General features: G+C 41.5%; 1 protein-coding gene across 1 annotated transcript in view; it reads left to right on the top strand.

Annotated features, from left to right (window-relative positions):
- HECW1 (HECT, C2 and WW domain containing E3 ubiquitin protein ligase 1) overlaps positions 1–19,514 on the top strand; it is a gene marked incomplete at both ends in the record, with an annotated part of 181,265 nt that overhangs the window by 52,894 nt on the left and 108,857 nt on the right. Inside the window, one exon of the mRNA XM_082278039.1 lies at positions 8,096–8,190. Within this exon, the coding sequence (XP_082134165.1) occupies positions 8,096–8,190 (95 nt within the window). The remainder of the gene's footprint in view (positions 1–8,095; positions 8,191–19,514) is intronic.

Raw genomic sequence — 19,514 nt, 5'->3', positions numbered from 1 at the left:
CTCAAGGCTTGCAGTTTCTCCAAAGACGCCTGTTAAGTGTTTGTGCACATTTCAGAGCAGAGCAAGGAAAAAGTCATCAGAAAATTGGAAGAAATTCTGCAACAGGATTAAAGAAACACATCGGTTTAGGCCTTGTTTGGTTACTAAAGCAAACTAGCTTGATGCTGTAGTGTCACCATTGGATGTTGGAGACAGCCAATGCCTGGAACAGGCAGTTTTTCTGATAGAGCACCAGAAATAAGAGCCATTGTTTGCATGGAGCAGCAGCAGGCCTACATGATGGAAATAAACTGTACCATGTATCAACATTGTAAGTACAAATTAGATCTGCCAGTAATAACCTTACCTTTTATCTTCATTATGAATATTAATTCTTTGCTGACAGGGCAGGTGCAATATCATGAGAAACTACCTAAATTTATCTAAAAACTATTGATGCTTAGGGAAAAGCTCATACTGGTGCAGGAGTGCTGGGTTTCACCTCTTTGTCTTGCACAATTTACCTGCTCTCTACACTTCCAGTGATATTCATAAAGAGGAGATGGGTGCTGGAGGCAGCAGCAGGTCAAGAAGGGAGGTCAGGCATGAGAGGTGGACATGACATGCACACCAGGTTTCACAGGGAGCTGCTGATACAGCTTATACACTGTGCTGCTCCATGCTGGCTGAAGGTCTCTCTTACTCTTTCTTTCTTCTTCAAGTTTGACTTTCTTGCTCTTTCCCTGTCTGCCTTTCCTTGCTTCATTTCCTTTTCCTGAATTTCTTGTCTTTTAGTCTCTTTCAGTGTTGTTTACACAGTTGAAGTCTCTCTGCTTTCTCCCCTGTCCCACTCTGTGCAGTGATTTTGTTATAATCTCAATCCTTTCCTCCCCTCAAGGACATTGCGTACTCACTCAATTCTTCATATACATTGCCTTTAATCTCTCTCTATTTTGGCTTCCCATTGTAATTCCTTGTCCTGTTTTTTTCATATGCCTCTCCCAGTTTCCCCATTGTATTCAAATAGTTCTCTCCCTCCATTGACTCATAGTCTTCACTTTGACACAAGCTGTCTCCACTTCTAGAGATCACCATGGCTGCTTTAATTCAGGGTGGTCCCACAAACATCTGATTGTAGCACAGCATCATATATTTGTCTATTCCACTTCCGGCTCCTCTCTAGGGAAAATGGTATGACTCATAACTTAATTGCTTTGCTGTCTGATTTGGTTCACTTGGTTCCCAACCACTTACCAGAGACAGCTACCTTTTCATTACTGGTTTTGACACCTTTCATTTTTTATGCACAGTATTTGCCCAAAAGAGCAACAACAGCTCTTTTAGAAATAGATTGAATTGATCAAAAATGACTCAGTTTTTAAGACTGGCATTACTTCCCTGAGAGGTTTTTATAGCACTGAGAAATGCCTAACTAATGCCCAGTCACCTCAGCTATTTAACTGAAACATAAAGTGTCATGGGAGTAAATCACAGCAAGCTTGTGGAAGTGCCCCAGGTGCATCTCACGCTTCTATCAAACACCAGCTGATGCTTCCTGCCTCCCCCAAAGAATATAATTTAGTCTTCCTTGAAATACTCGTTAGGGTGTTTTGGGGTTTTTTTTAGTTTAACAAGGGAAACTGCGTAACCTTGGCAGAGCCTTTTTTCTATATTTGAAAGAATAAATCCACCTTTAAGTGAAAACTAAGCCTCTAACATCGGGTTGATCAGGTCCTTAGTAAGCAAGGAACAGAGAACTAATTATAAGAGCAAGTGAATTTTTGAGAAGACATTCAGAGCAGTTTTGACAACTCTTAAGGAATGAGGAAGATGCGTAGGAATGGACATATTTTAAAGGGAAAGGGTATCAAATAAACCAACAGGACTAATAACACTGACAGAAAAGTGGCTGGATAATGGGCACTAGGAGACCTCTTGGAGACTTTCAAACTTCAATACCTCCAGTTGCAATTCATCAGCAGGCCCTACTAGATTTTATTTCCTCTCACTTCAGTTTCATAAGTAGTAGAATGTTTTCAAGAGCTGGGTGGTTGCAGAGGCAGTGTAAACTATTGCCTAATGTTCAGCTGGTAAATTAATGTTGCAGTTAATTTGCAAAACTGATTTGGTAACTGAAGTAACTCAGGGCTTTGATAGTGAAATCATTTTTGTGAAATTAACTTTTTTTCTTGTGAGAGGGATGAAGCCCCATGGCAGAGTTTCTCTGGCAAAAGTCAAACTTCTCAGTGCTTTCCTCTGAATAAAGAGTGGTTTCTGTGGTGTCCAGGGATGAAATACATCCCATTTCCTCTCCCTTTCTTGTAACCTGTGTGGCCCACACAGGCACTTGGTGCGAGGAAGAAAACAGGATCACCCTTCTTGTTGCCTGGTTCTGATTATCTTACATTGCTGTGCCTTGAGGGCCTTCCTTTGGGGCAGCTGTATTTTTCGTGCACCTGTAATAGTTACAGTGGTGAATCTGAGCATACAACTGGGGATTTTCTTTTTTATACCATTGCAGTGGAAAGCTCTAACAAGTCATGGTATAATGGTGTCATGGTTCAACCTCAGCCAGCAGCCAAGCCCCACACAGCCACTCGTTCACTCCCCCACCAGTGGAATCAGGAAGAAAACGGGAAGGTTAAAAGCCATAAAACTAGATGGGCTGAGATAAAGACAGTTTAATACGGAAAGCAAAAGCTGTGCACACAAACAAAGCAAAACAAGGAATTCTATCGCCACCTTCCTATGGGCAGGCAGGTGTTCAGCAATCTCCAGGAGAGCAGGGCCCCATTACGTGCAATGGACTGCTTGGGAAGTCAAGCGCCGTCACTGCAAACATCCCCCCTTTCGTCCTTCTTCCCCCCACTTTATATACTGAGTGTGATGTCATGTGATTTGGTCACCTGTCCCGGATGTGTCTCCTCCCAGTTTCCTATGCACCCCCAGTCTCCTCCTCAGCATGGCAGTATGAAAAGCAGAAAAGGCTTTGGCTCTGTGTGAGCCCTGCTCAGCAGCAACAAAAACATCTCTATATTATTGACCATGTGTTCAACACAAATCCAAAACATAGCCCCATACCAGCCACTGTGAAGAAAATTAACTCTACTCCAGCCAAAAGTGGCACAAATGGAGATACCAAGTCTGGTGTAAAGGGAGTACAATGCTGTTTTGTTCTTGATCCATGTGAATTGCTGAGTAGTTTGGTAGTTGCCACGGGCATGACTATGTCCGAGCATCTTTAGGCATCTCATCTCTTGGAAGATTTACCAGTTTCCCTGACATTTTTGCTGATTGAAAGAAGAATTTAACCTCATTACTTCCTGACTTTAACATCATAACTTCATTACTGGATCCAGGGACCTCCAAATAATTAGAGATGAAAATAACAGTGGCACACATTTGTTTATAACTGGGGATTAACCAGACAACACCTGCTCCTGACCTGTACACTGTGCCATGTAGCTAGGGCAGCAGGACAGAGTTAAATGGTCTCCTTTATTTCAGAACAAGCTAATCTACAAGACTACAATCCAAACAGTCTTTGTAAGTACGTATTATTTACAAATGCCAGCTGGATAATATTCAGGTTAATTTATGTCACTGTCTTACCAAAACTTCCAGTGCTTTCTGTTCATCTACAGAGGCAGTGGTACCAAGTTCACAGGTTCTGCATCTGTTTTGGAAATGTCTCAGAGGTGATTCGAGAATGCAAGAGTAATCTTCAGATGGATTAAAATGTTAGGACTCTGTTGCGGTGAAAAACATGGCACCAACAGTGTTATTTGGAAAGAATGGCTCATGGCCAAAAAATGACCAACTAGGGTCCTAGTAGCATTTTTACACATCAGGAAACTGTATATAATTTTGCAAGCTTTATACTTGCTAAAGTTTCATCTCTCCATTGAAAATAGACATTTGTATAATATTTTCAATCTGAAAACAATATAAGCAAAAGGGGGAGGGAGGAATCTAGAAAAAAGAAAATGTTCCCCTGATGCTTCTAGAGCAATTTTTCAACCTACAAAGGCCTTCATAAGACATTTTCTCTCAGATCTGTTCTCTGAATGAAACCTTTGATGTTCATTAATCACCACCTCTACCACTGCTTGATGAATGGCTCCAGCTCTGCCACCATTTTGGATTGGGTGTGACACTTGCATCTCTCTTGAGTTGCTTTCTTGCCAGTGTACACCTGTATGCGGGCAGTTTGGTTGCAAATTAAATTAGAAATAGTAGTGTGAAACTCAGAGGAACCTGTAATATCCACGTTGTTCTTTCCAAATACATATTCAGTCATTTAGTCTTGAAAAGTCCTTTGTCCTTGAAAGTGGGACTAATAGCCAGATTAACTACACATGGATATGTTCTTCTCTCCTTCTGTTCTCTCTAATACTTTTAGGTTAATTTGATGGGTTCTTTTAAAATTTTCCCAATGCACATGGTAACTGATTTCCTGCTTGTCAACCTACGAGAAGATTTCCTGCTGTGGGGTCTGAACATTGTCATACAAGCTAACACCTGAAGATATGTTTTATTACCTCCAAAAGTTGGGGTTTTTTTAATTCTTCTCTTTATTTTAGCTCTCAATGTTCCATGCAAACTGTAGCTAAAAATCACCAGGGGAGAGGAAAATTAAGATTTGAATAATTGGTGAGAACTGCGTGTTTTAGCTATTGAGATATCCTCAGCTTTTGCTGTCCTCTCAGTGAGTAAATGAGTTAGCTGCTGAGCTGTTAAAAGTCCTGTAGAGAAAATTACATCGTGAAAATACAATCTGGACTTGCAATTTTTCTGTCCCACAGGCTCCTCCAGGTTTTTTTGCTGCCAAAAGGAAACAACTGCTGCTCCCAGGTGCAATGATAGGGTCGCTTGTTCAGCTGCACTGACACCTCAAGTAAATCTCTTGAACTTGCAGAATTTCATTGGAGGGTATAGTTATGAATTCAACCCCAGGATGGGCCCCAGAGCCCCTCGTGGAGGTGGTGAAGGGCTGTGTAGCCTGTTCCAATTCTTATGGAGTTCTGTGAAGTAAATGGGACACATGCACCCATTGTGGATATAGGGAGAGGCTGTATTTTCACTGTATGAGCAGAAATGTGCACCTGGTTGCAGAACAGGCTCTGGGGATGGAAAATATGGTGACAGATTAAGTGCGCTGGCACTGTGCTTCTCATGAATGGACTGCGCATTCCTGCAGCACCCCTCAGGTTAGAGGACTGGGAAGCCACCTGAAAATAAGTAGTGCTTGAACTACTTGGGAACATCACCTCTTTGCTTTTCATTTCCCAAGTGACATGTGAAAGTTGGGAAGGCTTTACACTTACAAAATCATTTTGCCTTTCAAAAAATATCAGGATTTCTTTTTCCACCTATGTTCCTGTGTAGCTATCAGGGTAAGCAATTCAGACCTGCATTTTTGAGTGTCTCCACCATTTTTCATGTCTCAAGTTTTGCTTCCACCTGGAGTGCTACACAGTTGTTCCTTGGATCTACAAACAGCAGATCAGAGCTGCAGTGATTTGGCTAATTTTGTTACTGATATTAAAACTGCAATGCAATTTATTTGTTAAAACACATAATTGGCATTTTTTTTATTGTTTTCATACATGGGCACTGTACTTAAAGTGAGCATTGTTGTGCTCTGCCGGTGAAGGCTGGTGTTTTCCCTGAGCTACAGCAGCAGCTGCAAAGCAAGGTGTTAAGGAAAATCTTGGTTATGAAAAGCACCTTCAAGTATACTATGGAACAGATGAACATTTGCATGTTATTATCCAGTTAAAACTAGATGTGAAAGCTGCTTTTATTTAAACAGGCATTTTTCAGATCCTGCAAACATACCTGTTACGAATGTAATGCTGCATAATTGCTGTGTCCTGACTGTATGTAGGCACATACCAGACCAGTTCACATCTAGTTTACTGTGGAAGAAAACTCTTGCATGCCAGCAGGCAGGCCAGGATGAGCACCAGTTCCAGGTGAGTAGGCAAATAGCAGTACTTCACATCTGTAGTCACAGACCAACACAGAAGCTGTCTAGAACTGTCTTTCCTTCTTGTAGCAGACAAGAAAGTGGGTTGTGAGGGGCTGATTAAGAAGAAGCTGTTTCCACTTCTGTGCCTTGATACAGTTATTGAGATGAGTTCCTCTCAATGTTATTTATTTGAATGTCAATTCATGTGGCAAAAAGCAGCGCTATGAGTGTCAAAAATCATGACCTTTCCTGTGTTTGTCACCTAACTTAAATCGTTAGAAGTCAGTGGAAATACACTAAGGCAGGGTCTGGTGGTACTCTGATGTACCTGAAAAATGCTTTAATGTAGTAACTGGCAGAGCAGTTAATCTGTGGAGATCTACATCCTTGCCCTGACCAAGGCCAGAACAATTTGGCACAGTGAAACTGTGAAGCTGTCAATGAGCAGCTATGCAATCTTATCTGTACTGGGTTGACTCTGAGTTGATGGACAGTCTTTAAGACCAATTACACTTCTCACAATTTACATATTTAAACCGCACAGAAAGGCGGGACTGCCCCTTTTGTCGGAGCTCGCCTGCTGGGAGGTGAGGCGGGGGGCTCCGAGCCTCCAGGCCCCACCGGGCCGGGCCGGGGCCACTGCCCCTTTCCCCCTTTCCCAACACTGCGGCACGGACCCTGGGTGGCTGGGGGGGGACTGCCTCAGAGCCACAGGCAGCTCAAACCAGCCATGGACTGCTCACAGCTAAACCCATCCAGCGCGGCTTCTGGGGACCGGCAGGTCCCTCTCCTCTCCATGCGGAGCCGGCGGAGTCAACGGGAGCTGGCAGAGCCTCCTGTCTGCAGCCAGCACACTTCGTGCTGAACTGAAGAAGACACCACGCAGCCAGCAGCACAAAGGGAGCGAGGCTTTCCCCACCGTAAAGCCTGAACAAGAACACTCTTCTACATGGCAGCTTCAGAGTCAGAGAGAGAGAAGTGAGTCCCGTGGGACGGAGCTGGAAATGGCGACGGGAGAAAAGAGGGCGGTGCCGCGATTCTGGCGCGCAGCTTAAAAGAAACCTTCTTGCATGCCGTGGTAAGAAAGTGTAATACCACAAACTGTTTGTCTCTTTAATCCATTTGAAGAACATGGGGGGATGGAGAATCCTCGTGTGGCCTATGAAGATTGTGAAGAGTGCCTGTGCCAGGCTATATAGAAGCAGTGAGAGGCTGTTGGAGACTTGTGGCGAAGAAAAGCCTTTGTGTGCAGGCCAAAATAACTTATCCTTAAAAAGATGAATAACCCCATGTGATGGCCCATGTTTTGCAGTGTGAAGGAACTGTGAGATTTTTCATGGGAGAGATGTTCTACACACAGCAGATTGTTTGTTTCTGTGCGGGTCTGCTGTTAGTGGCAGTTTGGGAACCACGTGCAACTGAAGGAAAACCCTTTTTTCCTTAAGCATAAGAGAGAGACTTTTCAAGAACTGGAACACTGACTAACATCCCATGTTCTGTCATCCTTGTGTGAGCTGGGTAAAAGGAGAGAAGTGCTGGAAAGGGGGGGGGGGATTTGCTTTAATTTTGTTTTGTTATTTTCTCTTTACTTTTAATTCTATTAGTAATAAAGCTCTTTCATTGTACTGCAACTGTTTAAGGTTTGTGCCTGCTTTGCTTTTCTCCTAATTCTTATCTCACAGAAGGAAAATAAGTAAGTAATGAATATTTTGAACCAAAACCACTACATTAATTGGTGTTTCTGCTTGGTTTCGAACTCAACCCGCTACATTATCCTAAGGAAATTCCTCAATTTCTCTGCACATTAGTGCTTGGTATATCTGAACTGGGAAGATTTATATGTCCCTACTTTTTTTCTACCTAAAGGATGCTAAACAGGTGCTCTAAGATCTGTTTGTGGTAACTTCTGCTCAGAAGAGGTTTGGATTTTAACTGTTTTGAATCCATGAACCAAACTCTAAATTTCACCCTGGCAAAGGGGAAGATCAGAGGCAGGAGGTATCCTGTTCTGCCAGCCAGACAGAATGAACCATTTGCAATTTAACTGCTTGCCAGCCTCATGTCTGTGAGCTGCAGCTGATCATGCAGCTTATCCCTGGCAGTTTTTCTAATCTAAAATACTGCTTTTGGGTTTTTTTTTAGCTGAAACAAAGATCTGCTTCAAGTACTACCATGGCGTGAGTGGGGCGCTACGAGCCACAACTCCGAGTGTCACAGTGAAAAACAACGCAGCTCCTGTAAGTTATGGTGACATTTTATTTTCCATGTATGTTCCGTTGTCATTGTGCTATGCCTTGTTTTCCCTGCCTGCTTTATATACCTCTATATCAAAACTGAACATAATATTTGCTCTCCATTGTATTGTGGTACAGAGAAATGGGCAGTCTTTCTGTGAAGGTGTGGGTTTGTATGCCAAGAGAAATGTAGATTCAGCTCTGAATCTGTCACAGAAAACCTCTCTGATTTGGGGCAAGTCCCACATCCTAGCTGTATCCTGTTCTGTAAAGTTGTCTTCTCTCTGCTGGGTGCTGTGAGATTTGGGTGATTCCCCTAGAGGATTTGGGATCCTTGGGCAGTAAATACAGTAAGTGTCCAGAAAGAAAAAAGATTTTCCTCTTTTCAGGTGCTTTTTTCAAAATGAGCATTTTCACAGCAGTGCCTCCGAGTTCCAGGAACAAGCACACTGTGACATGCTCCCATCAGTGGTAAGAAGTGGGCACTCAGGACCTGATCTATCAAAGGACCAAACATCATTTCTGACAGATTGAGGCTTCACTGCGAGCAGTTTTGATTTGCTAGAGCCTAGCAAAGCTTTATGGCTTAGATAGCTCTAAAAAGCGATATATCGTGTCTGGTATTGGGAAATTTTATCGCCCTGAGAGTGAAACGTCTTTTAGAAGTCCACAAAGAGACTTGTTGACCTCCAGAGCTTGTCTGGCCTTGCTGACAGTGTTTCACTGCCTGCCAGGCTTGGCAGAGACCTGCATGAACTGAAGAGTTGTATTCCAACCGGCATAAGGAAAGGATGAGTTCAGATAATGTTAAGTCTGGAAGATGGATTCAGAAAAGAACAGTGAAGAACTGTCTTACCTGTGGGAGCATGTAGGTTTCAGTGGACATCACCAAAGCTTAGTTTTTAGCCTTTTTTTTTTTTGGTGTCGTTTGTTTTTGTTGCTTTTTTTGGTGTGGGTTTTTGGTTGTTTTTTTTTCCCAGTCCCAAGTTAATATTTCTAGAAAGGCTGAGAAGTCTGCTGTGCTGTGTGTTGGCTGTATCTGATTCCACCAGAGCCAGAAAGGATTCATTTCTTCACCCCTGAGCCGTGAAAAGACTTTTGGTGGTTTCTCTTTGCCTTCTTTTTGATGCACAATATACCTGCAAACTAGATGCTGGGTAGGGGCTGCTGGCACATCCTTTAGGAATAAAAGGCATTCATGTCTCATAGCACCTTTCTGATGTGCTCATGGTGAAGCTATTCATCAGTTTTAGAGCCTGGAGAGTTCCCTTCAGCTGTCTTCAGAAGAACATTAGGATGTGGCCTTGGATATCTTCATTGTGAGGGATGCTGAAAAGTTCTTTTTAGCCTGTAGTGAGTCACGTCTTGTTGCCCTAGGACTTGTTGCTGATTTCCCAGTTGTTACAATTTGGTGGGATAATCCCTGTCTTCTCTGAAAGGTAAGCCAGCCAACCAAGGCAATAAATACCAGTAGGCTGAGAGATTAGAATTTTTTTTTCTGTTATTCCCATCCATGTCTTAGACCTGAGTTGGAACCAATTACACAAATTTTTCAGGTCTAGTATGGAAGGGTTACTCTTTCATTATTAAGTATCAACAGTATGTGTGAAATTAGTGGAAGAATGTCTGAGGTCCTGTGCCTTTGTAATACGCAAATAGGTAATCTCTCCAAGTTCTTCAGCTGAGACCTTTACATACATATTTATGGGGAAATAAAAGAGCCATTCACTTTCAGCTAAGGCACGACTTGTGTTTAAAAGAAAATCCTCTTCATGCAGTACTCGTGGTCATCATAGAAATCAGATGAGAACTGCCTTTAGTTGAGTATACTGTACATGACCAAAACCCAAAATATGATCCCCAATAAGGTATCAATGGTTCTCTGTTTGAGGGCCAAACCAGTGTCCTTGGAAATAGCAATCTTTGTCTGTAATCTTCTCATTTTTCCTGCCTTTCTGGGTTTCAAAATACCTGTGTGGGTTTTTTGCAGACCTGAGAGGCCAGCAGTGTTGTAGGTGCAATATCTTTTTGCCTGTTTTCTTCTTCCTTGTTTTGCTGCATTACTTAGTTGATGCATTGTAAGGCAAATGCTAAGTGAAGACAACAAAAGCAATGGAACAGCAGCAAAGGTTATGCAATATGAACTTGGATGGACACTTCTGTATGAGTGCAAAGAGGGGGGAAAAGTGCTATAGATTTGAAAACTCCTTCAGAGTTTGGAGAAAAATACTGGGCCGACTCTTGCCTGTGTGAAGGCTTTCAGCTAAGTGTGATCCTCCAAATTCTAGTCCCAGCTGACACCATCTGATGGCTTTCTCCATCTGCCTCTCTGCAGTACACATCCAACCTTTATTACTGAAGTATTTGAATTTTTCACAGCATCCCGTACCATTGACAAGTGGTGTTATTCTCACTGCACAGGTGGAGAAGAAGATAACAAGGGATCTGCCTGGCCCTACTCTTTTCTTGGTTCTTGTGGGCCTCTGCACTGGCTGCTGCTAGGGGTTGGATATTACCATGCAAAGTACAGACATTATCTCTAGAACTGCAAACACCTTTTGACTGTAATTTTGTGCAATCAGTTAAGGGCCGTGACAATCTAGCACCATGCCTGTAGCTCATCTGGGGTCCCTGACACTTCTTACCCTAGTGAGACTTGACACGTGGGGCCCTTCTTGATGGAAGGGGATGCATCAAATTTCACAGTTGTTTTCATCGCTCCAGTGGTTTGGAGCACTGCCCCAGGGTGCCAGGCATGGAGTTTCTTACAGTACCAACAAAAGCTGGGGCCTGGGTGCAGAGAGGGGCTCTGCCACTCAGAGGAAGCTTTCTTCAGATCCTAGGGCAGCTTCCTGCACATCCTTTCTGCTGAAAGAAGCAATTCTGTGGTCTGTGCTTATAAATTTACCCTCTATTGCAGCCAGGAGGAGTTTCAGCAGTGTCTGATGGACCTAAGTGTGTTAGAAAAACAAAATTTACAGGAAGATAATCTCATTAAGGATCCTACTGTGGGTGTAGAGGCTGAAGTTTTTTGAAAACAAAGAGAGTTTTGCCATTGTAGTGACCATGTCACAAATTCACTGACTCTTAGGCTGTTAGTAGGAGGACAGAGGGAAGGAGGCTTTGTGGTTTTGGCACAAGCAAACCTTTTTGTTTGGCACAGCTTCGGAAAAATATCCAGAGCATGTGTCCTTTGAGAAGTAGCATTTGGGGACAGGTGACCTTCTAGGGACAGTGTTTTCACTGCTAGCACTAACTCATCTGCAGCTGATGCCAGAGCCACCCAAGTGGGTTCTGTCCAAGCCTCCAAGCGCGTGGCAGCTTCTGCATCAGGGGCAGCAGCTGGCATATTGGCTGCTTGGTGTGTGTCCTGTCAACGAGTCTGAAAACCCTGATAACCAGCAGTATCCTAACACCACAATTTAGAACAACAACAACAAAAAAACCCTCCATTGTCTGTCTGACTGCAGTTTGCTGCAATTGAAAAGGGAAAAGAAGCTGGAAGTAGTCATGCTGGGGGCTGTAAGCGGTTGCCATTCTTGTTCATGTGCTGCTGAGACTGTCTTTAACTGGCAGTTGAAAGGAATCCCGCTTCCAAAGGGGAAAAAAAGCTTCTGTGTAAGTTGGATGTCTTTGTATAGCACCAGTGGTGCTTTAGGCTGAGTAGCATCTCGCGTTTCTTGTCTTATGAATGTTCTGCTCCATTTGAGTTTACCTCCTTTTGCTGTAACCCAGTTATTAGAGCAGCCTTGCCTGCTGATTAGGATGCCCTGCAGTTCATTTGTTGGTGAAAAGTCCTGTCACATTTTATTGCCTGTGAATCATCAAGCTTGAATATCTGGAAACGAAAGGCTGTGCACTTTGGCCAATTCCTACATGGCAAGAGCTTAAATGTGAATTTGGGGCAGCAGATAGGCCTGGGGTTAATGACAGTAAAAAAGAGCACCTACAATTCTAGAAAAAAAGAAAAGGAACATCCTGGATGGCTCCTTTTTTTTCTGGACTAGTGGAAAGCAGTGTTGCTTATGCACAGGAATTTATACTACTAAAGCATAAATATTATTATGGTATGGATGAGCAGTTTTCTTGGTAGAAAAGAACATTTTTACAACATCTGAAATGTTCCTGTATTTGTTACTCTTCATTTATTCATAATATTGTCACCACTGATTCAACTTTACATCAGACACAGTTGTAGGAAGAAATACAGGTTACAGCAATTAATTCTAGCAATAGGGAAGTGTTATCTTCTTAATACAAAAATTATGTAACCTGAACATGGTTTTCTTGCAGTAAAATAAAGCTGGCATGAGAACAACATGCAGAAGAAAGAAGAACAACCTTTTTCCCTAAGAGTTTATAGCCTAAAAAGATAAATCGGATACATCACAATTAAAAGGCAGTAAGTGGAGAATCAATGCTTTAGCCTCAGGACAAATGTCTTCACTAAATTGGGAGCATTCACTCACTCTGTATTAAATGCAAAGAACTTCAGCTGATTGAACCTCTGGAGCATTCATGCCACTGTTTCTGTGTCAAAGATCGTGATGGGACTTGTCAGATACACTTAGCATTGTGGGAAAAGCTGTGTAAATTGGAGCTGATTATTGAAAGAGACCTTCTCTGTGTTGAGTTTGTATGGAAGTGCTGCCTCAGTTTCCCACAGCAGGAATTACTGCTTGATAAGCTGCTGCTATTTGGTGGTGACTGATCGCTGCTGAGGACTTCCTGCTGTAAATATTTGCATTACGTGCTGTCACGTCAGAGCGTGGGCTGCCGAGGAGGGTTTGATAATGAAGGATTCTGCTTCATTTCCATGTGCTGCAAGACGGGATTTTATGAGAGTGTGCGTGTACAAGCAGCTGTATCTCTCATTCTACTGGAAGGCTGGATTTTAAAATCTCACCTGGGTCTTCTTTTTCACTTCATGTCTGATTCTGTGATAAGTGAGTTTTAAAACTGTCAGTGTTTCTAGGATATTGCTATGGAACAAATGTAACAGTCTGATTTTGAGGGTGTAGGTATAATTATACTTCAAAAAACAGCAAATGAAGAGGGAACAGAAACTTCTAGTGGCTTCTGCACTGTTCAGCAATTGAGGTTAAAAAAAAGTTTATGGAAAACACAACATCAGGCTGCTGCAATTAATCACAGCAAAGAATGCAAGTCAGGTACATCTTTAACAAGTGTAAGCAGTGTACATTTACAGGTACTAAAGGTTCAGCATTTCCAGGGTGGGAAGCAGCACTTCTCTGGAAGCTATGGGTATGCTTATGTGACTGAGTATTTGTCAAAAGTGAGCAGGAGAATCTCCCTTCCTTATCTTGAGCTGAGAAGTAGCCAGAGCTCCCACAGCTGCAGCTGCCTTCCAATACAAGGCAAGGAACAGCACTGTTAGTACCAATATTCTATATGTCTCCCCCTCTTACCTGCAAAGGAGATTAAGTCATTCAGGAATGAAAAAAAAATCAAGCCAAAATGAGCAGGGGAAATGACTGGAAACATTCACTCAGCTGGAAGGAAGCAGTCAAATACAAAGTTTTCTCTGCCAACATATGGTCCCTTTCCAATGTAAAAGGGCCTCTAGCAGAAAATTTATCTGCTAAGAAACAATTGCTGAAAGAGAGTGGATTCCCTGATTAACCATTTGAGATGAGTAATTCTGAAAAAAGTAGCTGATCCATAAGCTGTGGAAAGAAAGTGACCTGTGTAGGTTTCTCATCTATCAGAAGTACCTGCACATTTAGCGTTGTCCCTGATAACAGGGTTTCTTTCACAACAGCAGCAGTGCTGTCCACATTCTGCCTGCCTTATGTGCTTATACATTGCCACTGGTGTAGACTAACATAATGAAGTGGTATAACATGAAGACACAAGTCTTTGAATTTAAAGAAATTATTACACTGACTGGGGAGTTGCTTTAGCATTTGAACAGACAGTTCTGTATGCCCATGGTTTTCCGTAGGCATTCAAGAAGCAATTTCGTCATTGTGTGCAGAAGACATTATGGTGTCTGGAGTTAGGGAGGTGTCATAGCTCACAGAAGCTGATCAGAGAAGTTTAGTAGTACCTCTTAGAAGGGAATTGACAAAGATTTTATGTGCACAGGGAACACTAGCACTTTCATGTTACACAGTTCTGTCTGCACTCACTGTATACTTGCTTTGAAATGTTCTAGAGAATGGATACACCAGCCATTTTACAGCTATAGCTAACATTCATTCAGAGGGAAGGGCAGGTTTCCTGGAAGAATTTGACCCCACTAGCTATATAATATAAGGGAATGATTTTTGATATCAGAACAACCCTCAGCATGCTTCTTACATCTGAAAAATGTCATTATTTTTTTCACTTCCATGTTGTTTCATTATAAACCTACAGTAGTGTTTTACAGCCTGATTTGGTCATTCTCAGTTCATGTTCAAGCATACTTACTCCCATGAGCAGCCTCTTAATACTTGCACAGTTGAGCCCTTAGTTCAGTGTAATTACATTTTTGGTTATGCTTTTCTATATCCTAATTATCACTGATTCAAAGAATTTGAAGGTTAATGACACGTCCAAATTAATTCTTATTGCCACCTCAGTAACACAGGCTCTTTTTCAGTATCCAGTTATATAAAGACTATTGTATTTACACTGCAATTACCCTGTCATGTAGTGAGCACTTCATTTATATGAATTAGTGGAGTTGGAAAGCGTAACCAGGATGTAATTGGTCCTCTGACTGCAGCGTAACGACTGTCACTGTGTTATAAATAATAACCTTTCTCTTCCTTTTATTTTCCCTACACTCATTTTAAATATTTTCTTTAAATATTAAGATTTTCTTTAAATATTAAGAAAACTTATTTGTAATGAAGGTCTCTTCTGAGTGCAGTCCAATAATACTTGCTTTTACAGTTCTGATTTAGTAAAGGTCAGGTGGAACATCTGGTGAAACCCCACTGACTTTACTGGAAATGTTTAATTATTTTCTTTCATATTGGCAATATCTTTCAAAATGTAATAGAACTGGCAAGTAGGGTCACTTGCATTTTCATTATGACAGATTTCAGATATGTCAGTGGCTAAAGTAAGAAATGATCCAGGTCCATGCTCCTGGTGGCTTTTTTCTCTATCTTGTTATCGACTGTTCAGCTTGGTGTGGTTGAAACTCCTATTACCACTCATTCATAGATTTACACCCCTTTTGAGAGGTAAGTGTTCATAATTTATTATCTAATAAGCACAAATTGAGCAAGGGAGGTACAAACAATTTTCTTTGTGAACACTGATTTCCTGAGCAGCAGCCCATAACTCTCAACATGCAGGTATGCGTGTTTTTATTGTTCCACCTCAGGAGGAATGTCTCTGCTTTCCAGCACACAGCTGTTTGTATATTTAAATGTAATTTAATCTTGCAGTCTTCATAATTCCTGATTTATCCATATGAAAGACAAGTTATTGGATCATCTTAATGGAATTTCAAATACAAGTACCTAAAATTAATCTTGGCATCAAAAATCAGAATGAATTGGAAAAAAGATTATGCAAGAAATGCTCCCAAAATACTTCTCAGTGTTTTTTGTGCCCAAGTCCACATGCATATTTCACGCAGATCTTCAAGGAGTGCACATCTAGGAGAGAAGGGGAAGAGCCTCTTCCATGATGCGTGTGGGATACGGGGCAGCAGGTGTGCAGGGGTCAGCGCTGCACTTCTCTGGAATGTAGTGCTTGTTGCTGAGGAGGCGCTGGCTATGCTGCCTGGGAACAATCAGCATGGAGTGCTGTGTCAGGCAGCAACTCTGCACATATTGCTGCTGCATTGACAGCCCTTTTGCATCGTGTGGTGAATCCAGGTAGTATATGAGAGCGTGAAAGAACTACGCCTATATATATCAAATGTATCCCTGGCAGAGTACCAGGTGCCCAAAGCAGGGAAAGGCTGTGTGCCTGTGCAGGCAGAGTGCCTGGGGCAGGTGTCCTGTTCAGTGCACTGAAGAGTGGAATGATCTGAAGTGGAAGTTGTCGAGGTCCTGACACTGTCGTCTTAAGTCCTCTTTTACCACTGCAGGCATGCTTAAATTCCTAGTAGCTTCACACATGATGCACTGCTGTAGGCATAGCTGCAATGGATTTAAACAGGAAAGAGGTGACATAAACAGGAAAAAGCTGGCATCTTTTAAATTACTAAATAAAATAATTCTGTGAGTGTTCATCCATCAGGCTTTTTCCTATTGTGGTAGTCCAAATGTGCAGTTCTGCAGATTTAAAGCAGAATAGGACAGAACAAAAACCAGGGTTAATGGTACCATTTGCAGATTCCATTAAATTGTTGTCCATTTCTTGCCCTTTCATGGACTCTAATTAAGCAGCACTAATTGTGGAGCCGGTGAGCCATCCCTAAGTACCACTGGCCACAGCCTAGTCTTCACTTTGCAAGTCAGTGGCACCAATTTTGGGCTTCTCCCTGTTGCCTTAATTTCTTTGTATGTGTTGTTTCAAAGAAAACACTTGGGTCAAATTTAACCTTACTGGTCATCTGATCCTGCATGAACTTCTAAGTGTAGATTTAGAATTATTTAATTGGTAGACTTGCAATACAGCACAGAGTTGAAGTGAAGAAATAAAAAGTATGACAGATGGGAACTGGAGTGATTTTATTTCAGCAACACCAAGAAGACCATTACACAAGCCATTTATTTGTTAATGGGCTCAAAAAGAGCCTGGTATTTCCCAGCCACTTGCTTTTGGAATGTCTCTTGTTATGGTCACATAATAGCCATAGTAATGTCTGCACATCATATTGCTCCCTTCTGTGGTTTAGTAAATTATGGAGAGATCAGCAACTGTTCAGCACACTGCACTGGTATAATTATACTTGCTTTGGCCTTTTACATTCTTAGATGCTCTCTCCTGCATCTGGTCAGATTAATGAAAAACAGTACAGTTCCTGACATTACACAGTGGGTCTGAGGGCAGATATTTTAGTTTTTGAAGGGGGAAGGATTTAGACCTATGGAGTACTTCAGAGTTGAATGTGATAGAGTGCTGAATGAAGGAATGAAGCACCTCCTGCTTCCTCCCTTCTAGGAGTTACTTGCTGTGATAGGGCATTAACCTGATTGTGGGTGAGCACCAGATAAATTACCAGGGGTAGTTTAGACTACATGACACAGCTTTCCAGCGTGTTTCAGTTCAGAAGCTGCAAAAAGATATCCTTTGATGTTGCTTTACAAAATAGATGATTTCTGCCCTTTCTCCCTGCATTTGCCAGTTTGATTTGTTATTGTCAATTTTGTACACATTGATTTAAATCTCACTGGACACACTAGAGGCCTTCTAATTAATTGAAAAAGAGAACATTGTGTTCTACCCATTTTTCATTTGTGTTTGACTATTATTTAGTGAAAGCACTATTTATACTTGGCACAATCTTAATTAAAAAAAAAAAATACACTTCTCACTCAGAAAAAGAAGGAACTGAATGTTGCCAGGGTGAATCCAGTATCCAGCTGGTCCAACACCAGAGACCGTGGAAGCTATAAGAATCCTGCGTGAAATCCTCTAGGTCAAATTTGGTATGTCTGCAGTACTGCCTGATGGGGCATAAAGAGTTAAAGACCAGGGTTTGGTGTTCTGTGTTCCATTTTCTTTCCCAGACTGCTTATCCACATCATGACTTGCCCTAATGTTTTCACTAGCTGTCCTTTCCTGCTGTGCACTGGACCCGCATAGAGAGGCAGCTGTTGGAAAAGCTTGTGTCCCTGTTGTAAGTGGGAGGCTTGATGACTACAAGTCATTGCAGTAGGAAAATAATTTTAAGCTTGTCAATTGTAAGCTTTCTGTGTCCCCACAGAGAATTTTTCCCTTTGATTAGGCTTTACAAGTAAAAAAAACCACCTTTGCTTTCTTCAGTTTTTGTATTTACCTTTGTTCAATTTTGTTGTCTTCTCCCATGTTCCAGGATTAGCAAGCATAGAGATAATAAGCTGTTGATCTCTCCCATCTCTGTATCAGTTAGCACTGCTTACAGCATTAGCATATTTCCTTTTACTGAAGTTCTTCTAAGGTACTTTAAAAGCATGTGTGTCAGGTGACACGATTCTGATCTGCATCTTCTCTTGCACAATTTTTAATACTAAATTAAATTCTTGTTGAAGGCATAAGCAGACATTTTCAGAATCTCTTGTAATTCTGCTAGTCATGAGTTGAAGATCTTTATGTGTTTATATAGAAATACGGGGAGAAGAAATTCTGAGTGTGGATAACAACCTCATGGTTTGGTGTAGAAGTCATTTCCAGTCATGTTTCTGGGAGGACATTGTCCTTTCCTCAAGACAAGAAGCCCGTGTTGTGGTTATCGTTAAAATCATGCTGACACTTTTTCAAGACTGTCTGACTTAATGTATGAATTCTAATTGTTCAGATCCTAATTTCTAAATGATGACCCATCTTTAGTACCTGCAATTTCAAGCTAATTTTTCCTTTTTTTAATGTCTTGTTCAGCTTTGTTATATAGCACTGCTGTTGGTCATCTTTATATTTCATCTCAGATGTGGGTGGCAATGTTTTACTTCCTGGGTATGTGCTAAAAATTAATGTTTTCCAAAAGGGTTACAAATTCTCAAACAAAAGTTGTTATCATAGACTTTAATCTGCTATTAATTCCTATTAGTTGATGAGACAAAGCAGAAGACTTAATAGTATTAGCTGTGCTGAAAAGCACAGCGGTCAGGTTTCTGGCTGACATGTCCATTCAGGAAAATTGGCATATTGAGCCGTGCTGATTAGTTTAGAACAAAGAAGAAATTACTCATGTTGAAGAAGGAGGGCAAATATTAGCTGAGAGACAGCTGTTTGTGTGGATAAGCCTTCTTAAGATGTTGAATAAATTTTAAAAGGTGTTCAGGGAAAAACATGAACTCACTGCTTATCCGAAGCAATGAATAAAATCCCAAATGGCTCTTTAAGAGCTTACAATGAATGAGGCAAAATAAGTAGATGGAGCTGGGACAGTGAAGGCACTTGTTTTGTAAAATTCTTACGATACTTCTGTAACAATACAAAAATATGGAAAACAGGGTAAATACAGCAGAATTACTGTCTTACGGTTTTATTTTTAAAATATCTGTGATGTTTGTAAAACAGTGTTAGGATGTCAGAGGCTCATCTTATTTCATGAAGATGGTCTTTTGTTTAACGGTGTCTACTGCTGTTTCTCAAACACACTGCCAAGTGAAAAGGGAAGAGGAAGGCTAATCTGCAGGGAGAGATGATAACAAAGGTGTGGCTATGGGTTTTAAATCTCTTGGTGTAGAATATGGTAACCTGAAAGCCAGATC

The sequence above is a fragment of the Coloeus monedula genome (assembly GCF_965178545.1).
Source record: "Coloeus monedula genome assembly, chromosome: 1".
NCBI lineage: Eukaryota > Metazoa > Chordata > Aves > Passeriformes > Corvidae > Coloeus > Coloeus monedula.
Note: the sequence above shows the minus strand (reverse complement) of the source record. Positions and strands in the feature narration are given on the sequence as shown.